Source organism: Colossoma macropomum, unplaced genomic scaffold (assembly GCF_904425465.1).
Source record: "Colossoma macropomum unplaced genomic scaffold, Colossoma_macropomum, whole genome shotgun sequence".
Lineage (NCBI taxonomy): Eukaryota > Metazoa > Chordata > Actinopteri > Characiformes > Serrasalmidae > Colossoma > Colossoma macropomum.
Genome location: NW_023494800.1, coordinates 29,089,540 through 29,108,900, shown reverse-complemented (window position 1 = coordinate 29,108,900; position 19,361 = coordinate 29,089,540). Strand labels below are relative to the sequence as shown.

Below are 19,361 nucleotides of genomic sequence, written 5' to 3'. Positions count from 1 at the left end.
TAAATAAATAAATAAATAAATAAATAGCCTTTCAAACTAACTGGAACTAAACTGAAATAAGAAATACATTTTAAAGTAAATTTAAAAAATGATGACAAATATAATAACTGATGCAGGAACTGTTTCATTGAAAAAAACACAACTACTGTCCAGAACTGCAGAGGAACAACAGCACACTCTGGTGTTCACAACCGCTCCTCACATCAAACACACACGGCATCACTCACTCTCGCTCGCTCAGCCGTTTAGTCACCATTTACAGCACAATCAGCAGTAAATGAGAACGTGTGAAAGCGAATGTGGGACAGGCGTGAGTGTGGATCGCTCACCTGCGCCTGCACAGCCAGGTGGAACGCTCCCTTCTTAAAAGGCAAAATATCACCTTTCTGATTCCTTGTTCCCTCAGGAAAAACCCACAAACAGATCTACAAAGAGAGAGAGAGAGAGAGAGAGAGAGAGAGAGAGAGAGAGAGAGAGAGAGAGAGAGAGAGATATTAATATTATTGTGTTTATTATCTTCTTCTTGCAACTTGCAAATTGTAAACAGGCCTGTCACTATTATTGACCTGACTGCCATAATTTATTCACTGCAATTACTTCCACAGTTGTTAGGGAACACCTTTAGAGGGTGGTGCTGAGCGACGTTTGTGTATTTGATGTTTGTAAATGATGCCTTTACACTCTCTGTCACTGGGTCAGTTCCCCTCTTGTCACTGGGGTGGGACCCTCAAGGCTCCATCTCAGTACCTTTAGTCAGGGAACATAACTGTACCTTAATCCACTGAAATGATATGTTCTAAGCTGTACTGACTCCACACACCCCGTCTCGCCTCCAGGCTTTTATTTTACTGTTCTGTTTAAAACATTCGGTTATGAAAAGGTACAAATACGAACTTTTCACCTGGAAAAACTTATTTAAGGTTCACAATCAGACCTTAAAACCACTGTTGGAGCTTTGAGGGAACATTTACACTGTTTGTACCTTGATAAACGAAAACGTACCTGAACAGAACCTCTATTTTTAACGGTGTAGAGGGCGGCAGTGAGTAATGTTTGTTTATCTGATGTGTGGTAGTACCGGCCTTAGAGGGCAGTTTAACCACTTTAGTCTTGCACTTCACTGAACAAAAAATGACAACAAACAAAAAACAAAAGAAAGCAAAAATATTTGGTCCTTTACCAATTATTATAAATGATAGCCTCAATTATTTAATGATGTTTTTCTTTCAATATTACCTGGTCATTGCAGTTATGGAATGCATTACTATCAAAACTTTAAAACACACTGAGTTTAACTGACATACATACCAAGAAACCAAGAGTTTTACTGTCATATGCACAGTAAAACAGGCACTTACACTGTACAACGAAATTCTTACTTTGCTAGTCCTCCGTTTACACACATAAATAAATAAATAAATAAATACATGCATACATACATAAATAAATACATAAAAACATGCTGAAATATAGGTGATCAGATATGTATACACACCCACATGGATAGATACGTATAAATGAACATGCATGTTTTAAATTTGCTCTGCTGTATTTATTGTACATTTAGAATGACGACTGACTGTAAAACGTCTTTCATGCTTCAAACGTTCCTGTTTTGGTTAGATCTGCTTTAAGTAACGTTAGTATTAATCTCAGGGTGGGAAAATGAACGTGAGGCACCGTTAGCTTGATGCTAACTCTACTAGTCCTCTGTGCAGGTTGAAGATCGGAGGGATAATACTGGATGAACCTGGCTCACCTGGTCGCGCAGCATGGTTTTGGCTGTGTCTGCCATGACACTCTTGGCGTCGCTGGTCTTCTTGCGGTTGATGAAAACGATGCCGCCCAGCCAGCAGACCAGGCCCACCGTCCCTGCCCACAGCAACTCCTTCTTAGCAATGGTGGTGCAACGGTCTGGCAGTACCTCCATCATGCCTGCAGGGGGCAACAGAGAACACCAAATTCAAATGGGCATGACATTAAAACCACCACGTCTCTACACTCACTGTCCACTTTATCAGCTCCACTGACCATATAGTTTCACTTTGTAGTTCTACAGTTACAGACTGAGGTCCATCTGTTTCTCTGCACTCTGTTCTTAAGTGGTCAGGACCCCCACGGACCCTCACAGAGCAGGTATTATTTGGTGGGTGGATCATTCTCAGCACTGCAGTAACACTGACGTGGTGGTGGTGGTGTGTTAGTGTGTGTTGCGCTGGTCTGAGTGGATCAGACACAGCAGTGGTGCTGGAGTTTTTAAACTGAATATAAGATATTTATGATATATAAGATATATACACTCATGGACTGAATATAAAATATTTACGATGTATGTAAAAAATCATGACTGTCATCTGACAGCCGGATCAAATAAAAGCATTAATTCATTAAAACACTATCTGTGATTGGTAAGGTTTTCTTCCTAAAAACAGCGATTCTAAAAATGTTAGATTATGCAGTCTAGTGTTTGTGCGGTCCAGCATGCTGAGAGATGACTGTACCCAGCACGTCAAGCGATGACTGGTGATTAGAGATGATGACGTACGGCCCCTCGGCCTGCAGGTGCTCCCAGCCGTTGATCTCGAAGCGCAGACCCAAGAAGTACTTCACATGACGTACCATGAAGCGAATGACCCTGCAACATAAAAAAATTAATTATTAATACATTAAAGTATCAGTTATATTACTACACTTAGGCAAGACAAGTTTATTTGCATAGCACCTTTCATACACCGCAGCAATTTAAAGCGCTTCACAAACACAGAAAAATTAGAGCATTATATAATATTAAATAATAAGTTAAGTGACCCTTATTAGTCCCACAGTGGGGAAATTCAACTCGGCATCCATGCAGTGAAACCCCACATATCCACAGGGCCCGGGGGGGGCAGTTGCGGGTCAGGTGCTTAAAGGCACTTCAGTCATAGACTGTCGGCTCAGGGGATCGAACCGGCAACCTTCCGGTAACAGGGCTGGTTCCCTAACCTCCAGCCCAGTTAGTTAGTTAACAAAAAGAAAATTAAAGTGCTAAATATAATAATAAAATAGAAAATTAGAGATTTAATGTAATTAAAATAGCACAGTGTGAAAAATCCAAAGGCAGATCAACTCAAAATGTTAACGCAAGCAGCTGCAAAGCTTTTGGAACCTTCTCAACTTAATTAAGACTAAAGCAGAGACGCACCGAAACTTTGGCCACTGAAAACGGTCAAAAGTGTCCAAAACTTTTGGTCAAAACAAAGGATTAAATAGGTCTACTATGAAGTGCCAAAATCTTAACAGAGAAATTGTGAATAAAAGCGCTGTCTGCGTTCTTCACTCTCTTGCGATGGTCAGCAGAGACGCATCGCATGGTCCACTGCAGCTGTGCTCCACACACTCTTCAACTCACATTAACTGATTTAATAGGAACCACTTAAATAACACAGTAACTCAACATGTTTTGGTGATAAACTTTTCCACCTCAGGGGCCACATTACAGAAACATTCTTAAGTCTGAGATCCTATCTTATCTGCTTTGTTGTCATGGCAACTTCAGTTAAGGCTCAGATAAGAAAACTGTGTTACAGAAACATCCTAAGTTGCCAAAATATCCTAAATATTTTCTTAACTTTAAGATAAACCCCAGAGTGTCTTAACTTCTGTTTAAGGTCCGTTTCTATGGTTTTTAGGCAGCTGAGTCAGCAGCACAGTTCACTACCAGCATAATGAGCTCCATTTATTTCTACTGTAAAACGCTGCTTTCACTGTGAGATGATTCTCTTTTCTAACTCAGCGTTTTAAAGATCTCAGACGCTGCAGACTCGATCTCCACCGCCCCTCTGATCACCTTCGTGTGTTAATGTTGATGATGAAATATTACAGTGACGGTGGTGAATAATGAGGAGACGGAGCTGAACGTGTGTCTGTTTATTAGGAGGAGTAACGTTAGCGCGCTCGGCTAAAGCGTTCGGGAAATGGAGACTGAAACTGGGGAGCGGTGACGCTCTGATAAACAGCAGGGGGCGCTCTCACAGTATTCTTCACTCTCAGTTTATCGCGCTTTAGTTTTGTTCAACCTTGTTCTACATCAGTAACGGTGCTAACGTTAGCTTTCTAGCTAACTAGCTGGATTACGTGTTTACGTTTTAGCTGGTTGGTTGCTAGGTAACAGACATGACAGCTGATTGTCGACTTCAGTTGAGTAGGTTATCATTTCCTAACTGGAGATTAGATGCTGTAAGATAAGGTTCTCAAATTAAGATCAGATTTGCTTCCGTAATGCGAATTTGTGAAAAATCTTGTCTTGACCTGTCAGATCTTAAGATAGGACGTTTCTGTAATACGGCCCCTGGTTTTGAAGGTTGTTCTTGTAAACATTTGTGTTGGTTAGATCCTGCTGGTGTGGGTTCACGGATGTTTCTTCTCTGAATGACGAACACTAAAGCGACTTACTTGCTGATCATGTCCCCTTCTGGAGAAACAGCTAGCCAGTAGTTCCAAAGCCTCATATTAAAAAATTAGGTTTATTTATTTATTTATTATTATTTCCACCATTATAGAGGAGGCATCATGAAAGAGGCAGTTTATAATTTTGGTTGCAGAGGTGGCTGTTTGGACGATTTCCTGGCTCTTAGTAATCTCTGCCCATGTTTGGATTCTAGTTATCAGTAGTTTCAATTAAATTACTGTGGATCATTTTTAGTTTTATTCTTTTTAACTTATTTTCATTCTTAAGTTGCAAAGCTCACTCGTGACTGTTCATTTGACCGGTCCTGGTGTCAACGCTGAGTCTCCATTTCCTTTAGTCTACACCTTAATCTACATGACTAATCATCAGCACAAATACTGACAGTCATTTAGGTTTGTTTTCCGAATAGTTATGAATTGGAGTGTCTCCAGACTTACTACAAGAGATTAATCATTGACAGCTGCATTGTATAAAGCCTGTTGGTCAGAATTGCCAAATGTAGGCTGGGCGAGGCTGGGACTCAAGAGCTCTGAAACAAAACCATTTTCAAATATCCTGTGGCCTCCTGACTCTCTCAAAAGACTACAGATTTACAGCAGTTTCAGTAAATATTAGAAGATGTTTTTTTTTCATATGGTGCTGCTTAATTTTTAGAAAATGTCTATACCTATTAGTTTATGAGCCAATTCAGCGTTTTTGTTCCTTTTCATGCTCTCCGTAGAAATGGTATCATCTGAATTTAGGAAAAATACATATATTTAAGGAGGTTTAAGTTTTATTGCATAATTAATGCATATTTCAAAGTGAGAATGTACCAAAAACAGGCATTTTCCATTCTGCACTGGGCCTGAGTGATATAAAAATAGAAGTATAGTAAAATTATTTTAGATATTAGATAGAGCAGCCCTAGCTGCTCTAGGGTAAAACCCAGTCACTTTAGCTCAGCTGTTTTACTGCAGCGAGTCACACTGAAGCTGATGCATGTCGACACTGTGCACTCGAGGTAAACTAAACGCAGAGTTAAGCAAGTCGAAGGGGAAGAGCTGTCTAGTATAGCTAGCGGTGCAGTGTGCGGCAGATAACAGGCACACTTCCTAAAGGAATGTGAATACCACTTTCCAATTTTCTGATTACCTCATTCTGTCAGCCAGGCCTCTCCCGCACCCCTGTACATACCTCTGTGAAGGTTATGTGCGAACATCATCTTACTATGTCAAAGTGCAGCAGCTAAATCAAGGCCTTAATTAGAACAGTAATGAACTCAGCACTGCCACAGAACTCATACAGCCCAGATTAACCCCGACTCTGCAGAGACATCACAAACACACCCTGCTGTAACACAATCAATCAGTCTTATAGTTTAATTATGATTGCGCAAGAGGTCACACGAAAGATGCGTGTGTATGCACATGAGTTTATACAGGAAGGAAGAGAGAGAGAGAGAGAGAGAGAGGCAGTAATACTAGATGTAGAGATACTGTATCAGTTCATCTTAAGAACTTTGCACACGCACAGCTCCATATCTTCTTTGTTAATCAGTGCTGGGTGAGTGTGAGTGTGTCAGGGGTCAGAGTGGGACCGTTCTTACACAAGGAGAGGGTGTGTATCCGGTGATAAACCCGGACGCACTTTCAGCGGCACTCTTGCCACATCCTTACGTCATGACGCCACATTGGTAGCATTGCATGCCAGAAATAGGCTTAAAAAACATGCTTAAAGTTTTGGTTACATGCACACACTCAATTTTGCATGTATAGGTCCTATTTAGGTGGTGGGTCATTCTCAGCACTGCAGTAACACTGACGTGGTGGTGGTGTGTTAGTGTGTGTTGCGCTGGTCTGAGTGGATCAGACACAGCAGTGCTGCTGGAGTTTTTAAACACCTCAGTGTCACTGCTGAACTGAGAACAGTCCACCAACCAAAAATATCCAGCCAACAGCGTCCTGTGGGCAGCGTCCTCTGACCACTGATGAAGGACTAGAGGATGACCAACACAAACTGTGCAGCAGCAGATGAGCTATCGTCTCTGACTTTACATCTACAAGGTGGACTGACAAGGTAGGAGTGTCTAACAGAGTGGACAGTGAGTGGACACAGTGTTTAAAAACTCCAGCAGCACTGCTGTGTCTGATCCACTCGTACCAGCACAACACACACTAACACACCACCACCACGTCAGTGTTACTGCAGTGCTGAGAATGATCCACCACCCAAATAGTACCTGCTCTGTGAGGGTCCATGGGGGTCCTGACCACTGAAGAACAGGGTAAAAGGGGGCTAACAAAGTATGCAGAGAAACAGATGGACTACAGTCTGTAACTGTAGAACTACAAAGTGCACCTATATAGTAAGTGGAGCTGATAAAATGGACAATGAGCGTAGAAACAAGGAGGTGGTCATCATGTTATGCCTGATCAGTGTGTATATTTTTTTAAATATACACTATGTATATGCTGTGGACTGGGGTTCAATCCTCCGCCTGAGCAAACACCCTACACTATACCGATAAGAGTCCTTACGATAACAAAAAAGATCAAAATAGTGATAAAATGTTGCGATGATTGAGATGAAAGAGGAACGGAATGTAGTTTCCCCACCAGACGAAGCCACATTTAACACGGAACAGCAGAAAAACAATCCAATAAATACAGATAACAATACAATAAACTAGCCCAACTACACAACCATTGAGCCCAGGACAGTAAAGAAAAGTTTTCATCAGTTTTTCAAACTGCAGTTTTGAAAAAAAATCCTGTTTTTCACTTTAATGTTCTCCCTCCTTATGCAAGTGGATTATTTTACATACAATCTCTTTAGAAATACCTCCTGAAAATGAATAATGAGCTCATTTAAAGGCTGTTTTGACTGGAATTTAAATAAATGAAGGATCTCCGACTTTTACACAGTACTGTACCTACAGAAAACAAAAGTGCTCCTCCGACGCCTCATCCGCAGAGAAATCTCTAAGAACCACAACTACAGGAGAGCGCAAAAATACAAAGAAGAGGAAATAAGAGGCCATGAGAGTCGCTGTGTTTATGTAGCAGGATATGAGCAAACCCTCGTTGCAATTACTGTGGTTAGATTTTGCATAAGTGAAGTACAGAGTAGTATTAAACCCTGTGTGGGGAAGTGAATGTACACCACCATTAGCTTTCAGGCATTTAATATGACTTACGATAAACTTTTTTTTAAGGTTATTTTCAAAACCTTTCTTTTTATCCTTTTAAAGTATATTGGAATCTTTCAAAAGCATAGCATGTAACTGCTCAGTTAAACAAAAGAAATTACTTGAATGTCAAAATAATCAGTAGATTACTTGATTACAAATACAATCGACAAACAAAAGTTCTTTGGTATTGTGGAGTGGTGAACTCCTCCTCATCTTTACTTCTGAAAGACTAAGATGCTCTTTTTAGACCCAATCATGTTACTGACCTGTTGCCAATCAACCACCAGGTATATATATATATATATATTTTTTTTTGCATTACACAACTTTACCAGCCTTTTGTTGCCCCCATCCCAACTTTTTTGGAACATGCTGTTGGCATCAAATTCAAAATGGGCAAATATTCTTCAAAAAAACAATTAAATTTCTCAGTTTCACCATTTGATATGTTGTCTTTGAAGCATTTTCAATGAAATACAGGGTTTAAATGATTTGCACATCATTGCATTTTGTTTTTATTTACATTTTTCACAGCATCCCAGCTTTTTTGGAAATGGGTTTTTATTTTAATATATAAATAATTTCATTCCAACATCAAAAGCTGTGCCGAAATCGGAAAAGACAAACAATATGACCTCTTTACTGGTCATGCCATCCAGCAGAGCACATGCTGCTTTAATATCTGCTTACCAGCCACACAGGTACACTCTGTACCTCTCACTCCAGCACCGGTTAAGAGGGTTCATGTTCTCACACAATCAAGGACCAAGTCAAAGTCAAAGGAGTACATTTCATAAGTAGCCCCATTTGTAACTAGCAATGTTCTTATTTCAGTGGGGATCTCGAGATTCTCTAGATCTCTATTTCACTATGAGGCCTGTTATCTACAATAGAGCCGAGTGAGCTCTTGGTGATATGTAAACTAATACAGTTATGGTTGTATATGTTTTTTACGCCAGACGTGGATGTACGAAACTGATACTCCACTCAAATCTGACAATCTGGCAATATTTACAACACAAACACAAGGCAAACGTATGCTGTAATAGAGAAAACAGGCACCGGGAAGCAAGTCGTTCAAGCTGACGTCTGAGAATATGTTTTTTTTTTTCCATTTATATTTGTTTAATTTTACAATAATATAAGGAAGCAATGTTGTCTGTAGCAACTGCAACAGTCGGATATAATATTCCATCTGCACAACAGACCTCAGGACTCATCAGGAATCATCCAGAAGATCTGCTAAGCCAACTGACTAGGAAAAACGTCAGTTATGTCGTATGTCTGGTGCGCTGTTCATTTGTCGACTTGCATCGTGATACGTGCAACATAATGCATAGCATATCATAAATTTTCGATTATGTATTTCAATGATGAACTCTGGAAGAGCAGAAAGTTTGAGTGATATTGCATTTTATTCATTTTACTGTATTTAAAACCCTCTACTACGGCTACAAAATTCTTGGTTAAAAGGGAATCCGAATGTTTTCTTTACTGAGAATTAAGATCACGATTCTCACTTAAGATTCTTCACCATACTGATTCAGTAAAGAACATCGGCCTTTATTCATCAATAGCGTAAAAAGATAACGTACCAACTAAACATCTGATTCATGAAACTTTCAATTGACGTGGAAACAAGTGCAGATTTGAGCACAATCGGCTTCAGTGCGTGAAATCAAGCGCCGCTTCATATACATATCATTTCATCAGAGTCCCACCCTAATTCATGCAGATGTTTCAGTAGGGAGCCACTAAAACGACAGCATTCAACGGCTGTGCTCGTAGGTGGAGTTTGAGGTGGAACAATGAGTGCACTGCTCCCCCTACTGACCAAACTTTATAGTGCTAAAGTTACAACCACCGCAAAGAAAAATGTGAAATAAACGAAACGGCTTAGTATTTAAAGGCGACAGAATGATGTGATTACGCTTATTTTCCTAAAATAACATAATTTAACCCTGTATTATTACAGCATATGACACTAGCTGTGTTTTGTATTGTTTACTTTGTGGGCAGAGTCAGTATAAGAACACAAAAGCACAGTGTGATATGTCTTTAAATGGAACATGGAACCTAATGTGCATGTAAAATAAGTACATCCACTTTTGTACCACACAAATTATTCACATCTATGATATCTTCTATTTTTATTCTCATTATTGGTAAAGATAATATTGATAATACTTGATTATTTAAACACAAATCAAGCATTTTTTTACCAGGATGTTGAACTACTCTGCTCAAATGTACGCTCACTCTTACCAGACGCGAGTTTGATCGTACAGATACGCCAAAGATGAAACTGAAGGATAATAAAAAAAACGTTAAATTTTACGATCAGATTCAACAGCATGCAACTTTGATAAATAAGGTCCAGCATGTATATTTACTTAATTTGTATAGTAGAAAATTAAATTTCTATAAATATATGGTCACAATGTTGTTTGATTATCAACAACATTAAGGTTAGGATTAGGTTTAGGAGTAGGTTTAGGTTTAGGGTTAAAATCAAGGTTAGGTTTAGATTTGGGGTTAGATTTAATACAGTCTTTCAGACTCAACTTCAAGTTCCCAAATATTAGTGTTCCCAAATATTTTTATATAAACAAACTGACTTGCAAATTATATTTTAAATAAAATAAATAAAATTTAGATTTTTTTTAGATTAAATAAAATTAGATTACCCTCTATTTACAATGTTACTGACAGATCCTAGATCAGCACTCCTACTCTAAAAGGTTTAGTGAATACAGGCCTTGATTAGCTTGTGTAGCGTAGCATTGATTCTCTGAAATCCAGTTTCTGGTCCAGAATTTTGGGATCACTGGTAGCTAACTGAACAGACTGACCACCTAGGGTCACACTGACCAAAATCCAGGATCATAAACTGGATTTAAAACCTGTCTGTTCTCCAGATGGACACCCTGATCTTACCTGTTGTATCTGCAGCTGAACACTAAAATTCTCCTACAGCGCTACAGGTTTCAGATAACGTCCAAATGTACAGCAGATATTACGGAAAGCTCCATATCGCTGCTGTCGGACGAAAACTTTGTATCTCCATTTTTGTCGTTTTTCAGTTTTTGACATAATCTGAAAATGTCTGTTGCTCTTTACATTGTGTGTAAATTTCATGATGAATGGACCAAAAGAAACAGCCCAAAATGACTTGGGAAAAAGTCTGGTTCCATTGATTTACATTAAAAGCAAAGTAGGTTTTTTCCTTTTCCTGTAAAGTTACCATTTTGGAGATACAAGGCTTTCTTCCGACAACAGCGACATAACCTTGACGTTACCTTGTGGTTCGGCAAATCTGCACAACCTTGTGTTCCTCTTTTAGGTGGTAAGAGATGAAAGAAGAACAGCGAACATCAAAAACAATCTTGTGAAAGGAATGTAGAAATTTCGCCCCGGTCTCAGGGGGGGTCTGACATCATGCGCTGGGTGACTGTGTCGTAATGGGAGTGAATCTGGACGCCAGTATGACTCGTTTTGATTGCAGACTTTTGATGCCATCGTTTCAGGAAATGTGTGAACACAACATTACAAAATGCCTTATTTAGCAACTTCACAAACTTAGACATCATGAATACTAGTTCAAACCACATGGACAGATTTCATGCAGCCAGCGCCAGAAATTTTCCAACTCGGAGAGGAAAATCTCTCCTCGAATACAGAGATGAGCTCTGTAATACTTCATTTCCCCAAGCACAGTCATCAACTAAGGCCCAGATGAACCCTCTACACCAGGGGTTTCACATCCAAATGACTAGGAGGCCGTTAAAAAAAAATAAAGGGAAACAAAAGCGGCCCATACTTATATATTAATTTAAGCACATCTTCAATGTTTATTAGCAATTTCCACCACCACCACAAACCACATTGACTACTACTATAACTAAACGCAATAGTAATAATGTTTGGGTGGTCTCAGCAGATTAGTTTGATTACTGCATTCATTTCCTAACTGTGACACTCTGTATCTCCCCCAGTCCTGAATGACTCCACGAAGGCAGGTTTAACTATCGCTCTAAGTTAGACTAATGGCTGGAGTGAGTTGTAGCTAAATCATAGTCGTGCGCGTTCAGTGTGCAGCGTTCGTGTCTGGTTTGAGTTTGATAGTTTTAATGCAACTGCTGAGTTTAATACCGATTATAATGCATGAAATATAATAGAAATTAGAGAAGCAAGCTTATAATGAAAGTTCCTTTAAAATATCACTTTCTCTTTCCCTCAAAATCGAGAGCAGGGAGGAACTTCTGCATTTCACCCACTGTAAAATAAACCAACGCACACCAAGAGACTTTATGAATCAGGATACTTTGGTGCAGCCTGGCTTGGAGACTGAAATCAGACAGAATGTAGGTCAAAGCTAACATTACAGTTAAATAACAAATACAGGAGAAAGTCATAATGTAGATATCAAAAAAGGGGTGTTAATGTCACAAGTACGTAGGATCGGGCAGAATACGACGATATGTTATCGTGATAAATTATAAATTGTCACGATAAGCTTTTCTGATTCGTCAGTACTTAAAGAACACTTACTAACTACGTTTCATCATAAAGTGAGCATAATTAAGCCTGTTTATTTGGATTTAGTGCAGTGCAGTTTGTAAAACATAAAAATCACTGTAGTTGTAGGTTTTATTATTATTATTATTATTATAATATCTTCATATGTGGCACTACATGTTCTTTTTGTCAGTTTCAACTGATTAAATCTTAAAAAAAACAAAATAACGTGATGTATATTCAGTACCGTGAAAAAACTCTTGCAGTATAGTGACACAATATTTTCGCCACATAGGTACGGGTCAGGTTCGGGTTTCAGTTAGCAGTACCAGTCAGGTTATTTCAGCCAGGTCTCAAAACCAATCAGGCCTGGTCGGGTCTCAAAGTTGGGTCTCACCAGTTTCAGATTTAGCAGCACCAGTCGGGCCTGGTCGGGTCTCAAAGTCATGGGTACAGGACTGGTTCTGGTTTCAAATTTCACAACACCAGTCAGGCCTGGTTAGATTGGATCTTCAGGTTGTGTGTTCAGGTCGAGTTTGAGTTTCAGATTTAGCAGTACCAGTCGGGCCTGGTCGGGTCTCAAAGTTGTGGTTATGGTTTTCAGATTTAGCAGTACCAGTCGGGCCTGGTTGGATCTCAAAGTTGTGGGTATGGGTTTCAGATTTAGCAGTACCAGTCGGGCCTGGTCGGGTCTCAAAGTTGTGGGTATGGGTTTCAGATTTAGCAGTACCAGTCGGGCCTGGTTGGATCTCAAAGTTGTGGGTATGGGTTTCAGAATTAGCAGTACCAGTCGGGCCTGGTCGGGTCTCAAAGTTGTGGGTATGGGTTTCAGATTTAGCAGTACCAGTCGGGCCTGGTTGGATCTCAAAGTTGTGGGTATGGGTTTCAGAATTAGCAGTACCAGTCGGGCCTGGTTGGATCTCAAAGTTGTGGGTATGGGTTTCAGATTTAGCAGTACCAGTCGGGCCTGGTTGGATCTCAAAGTTGTGGGTATGGGTTTCAGATTTTGCAGTACCAGTCGGGCCTGGTCGGGTCTCAAAGTCATGGGTACCGGATTGGTTCTGGTTTCAAATTTCACAGCACCAGTCAGGCCTGGTTAGATCTCAAGTTTGTGGGTTCGGGTTAGGTTCGAGTTTCAGATTTAGCAGAACCAGTTGGGTCTGGTCGGGTCTCAAAGTTGCAGGTACAGGTGGAGTTCAGGCTTGAATTTTATGCCCATGCAGACCTCGAACACACACACACACACACACACACACACACACACACACACACACACACACAGTACTATGCAGGTGAACCTGTTTTTACCACTGTTGTGTGTAAACTCTGCTCAACATCATCACATCCCTCTCTCTCTCTCTCTCTCTCTATGTCTCTCTCTCCATTCATCTTCTACTCTTTATCCTTCTGTCGCTCAGTCCATCTCCCTGCCCATCTCTCTCCTGGTCTTCACCTTTTCATCTACTTGGCTGACTCTCCCCTTCCCATCATTCTGCATTCTGATCGGGGGGGGGTCCTGTTCCAGATAACCTCTAGGTTAAATAGAACCGTGTTGATGTAACAGGACACCACACAGACACACAGATCAGCTGGTCAGTCTGTGAGGAGCAGCGCGTCACCTCTCGGCTACAGAAGGGCACACGACACACAAACCGACCTCCGTCAGCTCATGAGAGGAGATTAGGAGACTTCAGTATTTCGACACCACCACTGGACACACACTCACACCCCCCAAAGGGGTGTAATTACTGGATAATGTCACACACACATAGATGCGCCTGTCTGAGTTCAAACGGTCATGTCAGTCTGACCTTAAAGGGGCCAAACTGTCCACACTTTTCTTTTTTTTAAATAAGAGTTGGACTCAGTATGTAAACATTGTGAAAGTTTTAACTCCATAGTCCACATATAGAAAATAAACTGCAGAGCCAGCCGGTTTTGAATTTGCTGTTTTTGTGATGTCACAATATCTGATGCATTAGTTTCAGCATAATTCAATGATTAAGATGTAAACAAAGTCAGTCAGAGTGGTTTGGTGTGAAATGCTCTGTTCTAGATAAACTTACTGAGTCAGAACTGTTCACAGTGGTGGTGATAGGAACCAGACGTCCACCTCTAAAAGCTCCCTCACAGAAAGTTACTACATGAAATGGTTATGAATTCACTGCCTGATGACTGAGATGCTGTTTTATGATAGTTTTGATTAATTTCATTCAAGGTGGAGGGATACATGCAGGGTGTTTTGAGGCAAAATAGTCCCCAAAGAAAACGTATTATTTCAGATTTTCCACTATTTTCCATCATCAACATTCCATATAAACTCAGAAGACTCGTGTAGGTTCACTGGTGGTTCTGGATAGTAAATAAAATGTCTATATCTGTGTTGTAGTCATGGCGACCCCTGGTTCCTATCACCACCACTGTAAAGACATCTGAACCATTTCACACCAAACCACTCTGAATCTCTCTGTTTACATCTCAATCACTAAGCTGTGGTGGAATTCTGAAAAGTGACGAGGACAGCAGAAAAGTGACCACTGAGGCTTAAGTTTTCTCATCACATGGGCAGTAATGATGAAGATGATGAAGATGGTGAAAAAAGTGCTCTTCTGCAGGTATTTCAGCCATGCAGCTGGACACATGCAGACTATTCCTCAGGTCCAGCTGCAGCTTCCAACTATGAACCCCTCACATACAGACACATACAATAAACAAAGGACCTCACTGTGTCTAACAGTGAACACACAGCCTTAAATTAGAAATGGAAAACTGCCAGCTCTCCATCTATAACAGTGAAAAAAGCACTCTTAAATATAAGTGAAGATATATACAGTCCATCGTCCATCTTATCAGCTCCACTGACCATATAGTTTCACTCTGTAGTTCTACAGTTACAGACTGTAGTCCATCTGTTTCTCTGCACACTCTGTTACCCTGTTCTTCAGTGGTCAGGACCCCCATGGACCCTCACAGAGCAGGTACTATTTGGGTGGTGGATCATTCTCAGCACTGCAGTAACACTGACGTGGTGGTGGTGTGTTAGTGTGTGTTGCGCTGGTCTGAGTGGATCAGACACAGCAGCGCTGCTGGGGTTTTTAAACACCTCAGTGTCACTGCTGGACTGAGAATAGTCCACCAACCAAAAACATCCAGTCAACAGCGTCCTGTGGGCAGCGTCCTGTGACCACTGATGAAGGACTAGAGGATGACCAACACAAACTGTGCAGCAGCAGATGAGCTATCGTCTCTGACTTTACATCTACAAGGTGGACCGACAAGGTAGGAGTGTCTAATAGAGTGGACAGTGAGTGGACACAGTGTTTAAAACTCCAGCAGCTCTGCTGTGTCTGATCTGACACTGAAGAACAGGATGAAGGGGGGGGGGCAAAGTACAGATAGGCCTTTGGGGTAAGAGATAATAATAATAATAATAAAAATAATAATAATAAGTAAATAATGGTCTTATGTAATCACAATAACTAATTAATGAACAAAGTTTATTTCAAGTGTTCCTATTTTACTGTAACTTGTCTTTTGTCCAAGCTTACTATAAAGAAGTGATTTTAAATGAAGTGAAACGCGCTGACAAACTGATGAGATTCACTGGGGGTGGGGGGGGCCTCCTACCTCAGGTTGGGGGGTTTCTTACCCCAAAAGCTCGACAAGATGTCTTTCTTTTCTGTGCTACACATGCAGGTCTGCAGTTCCAGATCACCTCCTCTGACCGTACATAGGTTTATACACCACCATCCTGCAGATGCTGAACTGAGCACACGTATGATTTACCTTTACAGTAAACAGACACTGCTCTTAAAGGGGAACTCCACCAATTTTTAAAACATTTGCATAAATCTGTCGTTGTGATGTAAACAAAGTCATTCGGAGTGGTTTGGTGTGAATTGGTTTGTTGTACAGACTCAGACGTCTTTACAGTGGTGGTGATAGGAACCAGGGGTCGCCATGACTACAACACAAATATAGACATTTTATTTACTATCCAGTAAATAACCACCAGTGAACCTACACGAGTTTATATGGAATGTTGATGATGGTAAAACAGAAAAATCTAAAAAAAAAAGTTTTCTTTGGGGACTAGTTTGCCTCACAACACCCTGCATGTATCCCTCCTCCAATATCTCAGTAGTAACTTTCAGTGAGGGAGCTTTTAGAGGTGGACGTCTGGTTCCTATCACCACCACAGTGAACAGTACTGACTTGGTAAGTTTCTCCAGAATGAAGCGTTTCACACCAAACCACTCTGACTGACTTTGCTTACAACTTAACCATTTTGTGACACGGAAAATTTTAAAAACTGGTGGAATTGCCCTTCAAGGTGGCACTTGTACTTATTTAACCACCCCAGTGTAACGTTAGCTGATCTGAAGCGTCCTGTTTCTCAATAAACTGTGTGTACTGCACGCTGTCTCTGTCTGTATATGTTCTGGAAGAGTATAGAAGCTGGTCGTACTGATCGACACACTGATCGATCCTAACTGATGCGCTGGAATCCGCAATTCTATCGATCAGCTGTCAGCGCGTCTGTGACAGTCAAGCCTCATTTACACAGCACAGTATACTTCAATGTTGACCCCGTTGTACATCCAATTTACACCAGCTGAGCACAAAGTGACACCTAACAGTCCAGAAAAGGCTCGTTTCACCGGTTTTATTCGTGTAAGCTGAAAGCCACCAATCACAGTTTCAGCAAAGGATGAAAATAAAGCGTTAAGTTAGCGCCAGTTAGCGACCACCACATTCAGATGTGTTAGCATTAGCTGCTCCGTCCTCCTTTCGGCCGTGCAGGAATGAAGACCTGAGGCGTTTTAAGTCGGGATGTGGTTTGAATAAAATAAAAACAGAAGCCTAAAGCTACAAAGTCCCGCTGCAGCGCTCAAAATGTGTGGCCCGGAGGCCGAGTCTGAGACCGGGAGGAGGCTGAAGCTAGCTTCTTGTTCGAATTGCCCCGTTCCACCTTAAATGCCGCAGCAGCTACTATAATAACGTCTGAGGCGACATAATGTAACTCCGCTGCACCGTTTAAGGTGGAACGGGAACATTCGGACAAGAAGCTGGCGAATAGGAAGCCAAGCTCTGCTCCGTGAGGCTGAGGACTGGCGCTAGCTTTAGCTTTAGCTTTAGCGTTAGCTTAGCCAGCAGAGCCAGAGCGGTTTAAGCCCGCAGCCTCAGCCAACATCTGTCCGGTCCGGGGCGAGGAAAGCCGCTGGACAGCCGGCTGGGAAGCACAGACACTCGGGTCGTTCGGGAGAACAGCACAGACGGATATTCTTCAGAGCACAGTGTTACATAAACGACTGACAGGAGGCTGTTTATGACACAAGAACGGCGCTCCGGAGATATAATAACGTTAACGTGCACCGGTGAAATGGTTCTGTATAGCACCAAAAAGGGTTCTACTACTGCTACGATGCCAAGCTTGCAGCAACAGAAGAACCCTTTTTTGTTTCAATAAGTTACGGAACCATTTTCAAAATGTTTCTGTACAGAAACGAAGCTGAAGTTGGCTTCTTCTTCGAATCTTCCAGTTCCACCTTAAATGGTGCAGCGGTTACATTCTGTCTGCATGAGGCGTTTAAGGTGGAACGAGGAAACTCGGACAAGAAGCTGGTGAACGCATTCTCCATCAATCTGAAGAACCGCTTCACCAAGCAGATAACCGTATAATCATGCAGATGTCTCTGTATAGAACTCGTGGCTCTAAACAGAACCATTGCCTTCGCCGAAGAACCCTTAAAGAACCATATTTTTTACATAACACAGCTCGATAACTCACCTCATGTTTTCCACGTCCCTGCCGCCGCTTTTTAGCACACAGACAGGAATGGCGATCATAGCCAGCAGCATCATGTAAGCCACGTAGAAGAACTTTTTGAAGTAGAAGACGAAGGTGCTGCTGGTCAGAAACAGGACCGGGACGACCAGCAGCGGCAGCATCCATAAAGCCTCCATACCCGCTCACACCACCACTGCCTCGGCCACGCCGCTTCGGGAACTGCCGCTGAGCCGTAATAGCTAAAAATAACGCCCGGCTAACAGTAATAGTGCCTCTAATAGCCGCCGTGTGTGTCTCCGCCACCCCGCCTACATTAGACAGAGAACCCAAATCAGACACTTCAGTAACTTTTAGTGTTGCGTTAGTGACCGCCGACGTCAAATCAGTGGCACACGTCCGAGTCCTTCTTCTGAATCGGTTCTTTGATCTGAATCAATTAACTCGAATCACTGAATTGAACGTGGTTTTTTTCTGTAAGATTCAGATTGATGGAGAATGCGTTCACCAGCTTCTTGTCCGAGTTTCCCCGTTCCACCTTAAAGATCTACTCTGCACCAGAGGGTCAAATTAGAAATTAGAAAATAACCACAATTTAAAACATTACTTTTATTTCAAATTCAATTTAATTTGCTTAATTTCGGTTAAAGTTTCAGCCTCGTAATATAGAACCACATACAACACAAAATTAATTCAATTTAATGTTCTAATAATGTGGAGGAAAGTGCATGTGAGGCCCAAATCGTGGGAAAAAACAACATTTTTTTTTAGCTTTTTTTAGTAATAAAAGACTTTGATGTGGTGTGTGCACACCTTTCAAGTACCAAAAAACATTGCACAGGCAAGAACTTAAGTTCACTTACAAGTTTTGCTCATTTTTATAACTGTGATAAGTCATTCTCTGTCCTAAACCACATCTACAAACCTACACCCCCTTAATGAAGAACTACTGAGGATGTGTTTACCAAAAAGGTTTGGGTGACTATTGACTTCTAGTGCTTGTTAGCAACATTGGCTTCATAGCTCCGGCGCTAAACTAGAAAAGCAAAGTTTGGACACCAAACATTTTTTTGGCTGATCGACTATGTCTGTGGGGAAATGTGCATGTTTGATTTTTTTCCCTTAATCATTCCTTTAATCAGTGTTTATATATGAAGTTGAGCTTCGAATAAAGTTGACCTGACTTTAACAAATCAATGATTCGCTGAATCAGACGTCCGATTCATCACAACGGACCGCTGAAAAGAATCGGTTCGGTAGAACTGAATCGAACAGTCCGTGTCTTCAAATCAGGCGGAACCGAAGAAATGCTGGTAGAGACGAAGGTGGAGCAGAACTTCAGCCAAAAGCTGAAATGGTGCCGAGGTCCTGTGTACCAGCTCTGACGGCCCGCCACAGTGATTCAGAGAGGCGGGTGTGGGGGGAGAAACGTG

General features: G+C 41.2%; 1 protein-coding gene across 1 annotated transcript in view; it reads right to left on the bottom strand.

Moving 5' to 3' along the window:
* Window positions 1–18,343, bottom strand: part of agpat2 (1-acylglycerol-3-phosphate O-acyltransferase 2 (lysophosphatidic acid acyltransferase, beta)) — a 25,127-nt gene extending 6,784 nt beyond the window's left edge. The window contains exons 1-4 of the mRNA XM_036588022.1: window positions 17,932–18,343; window positions 2,502–2,635; window positions 1,760–1,935; window positions 330–425 (exon numbers count right to left, since the gene is read on the bottom strand). Coding sequence (XP_036443915.1) covers window positions 330–425; window positions 1,760–1,935; window positions 2,502–2,635; window positions 17,932–18,107 — 582 coding nt within the window. The 5' untranslated portion in view covers window positions 18,108–18,343. The remainder of the gene's footprint in view (window positions 1–329; window positions 426–1,759; window positions 1,936–2,501; window positions 2,636–17,931) is intronic.
* Window positions 18,344–19,361: the final 1,018 nt, after the last annotated feature.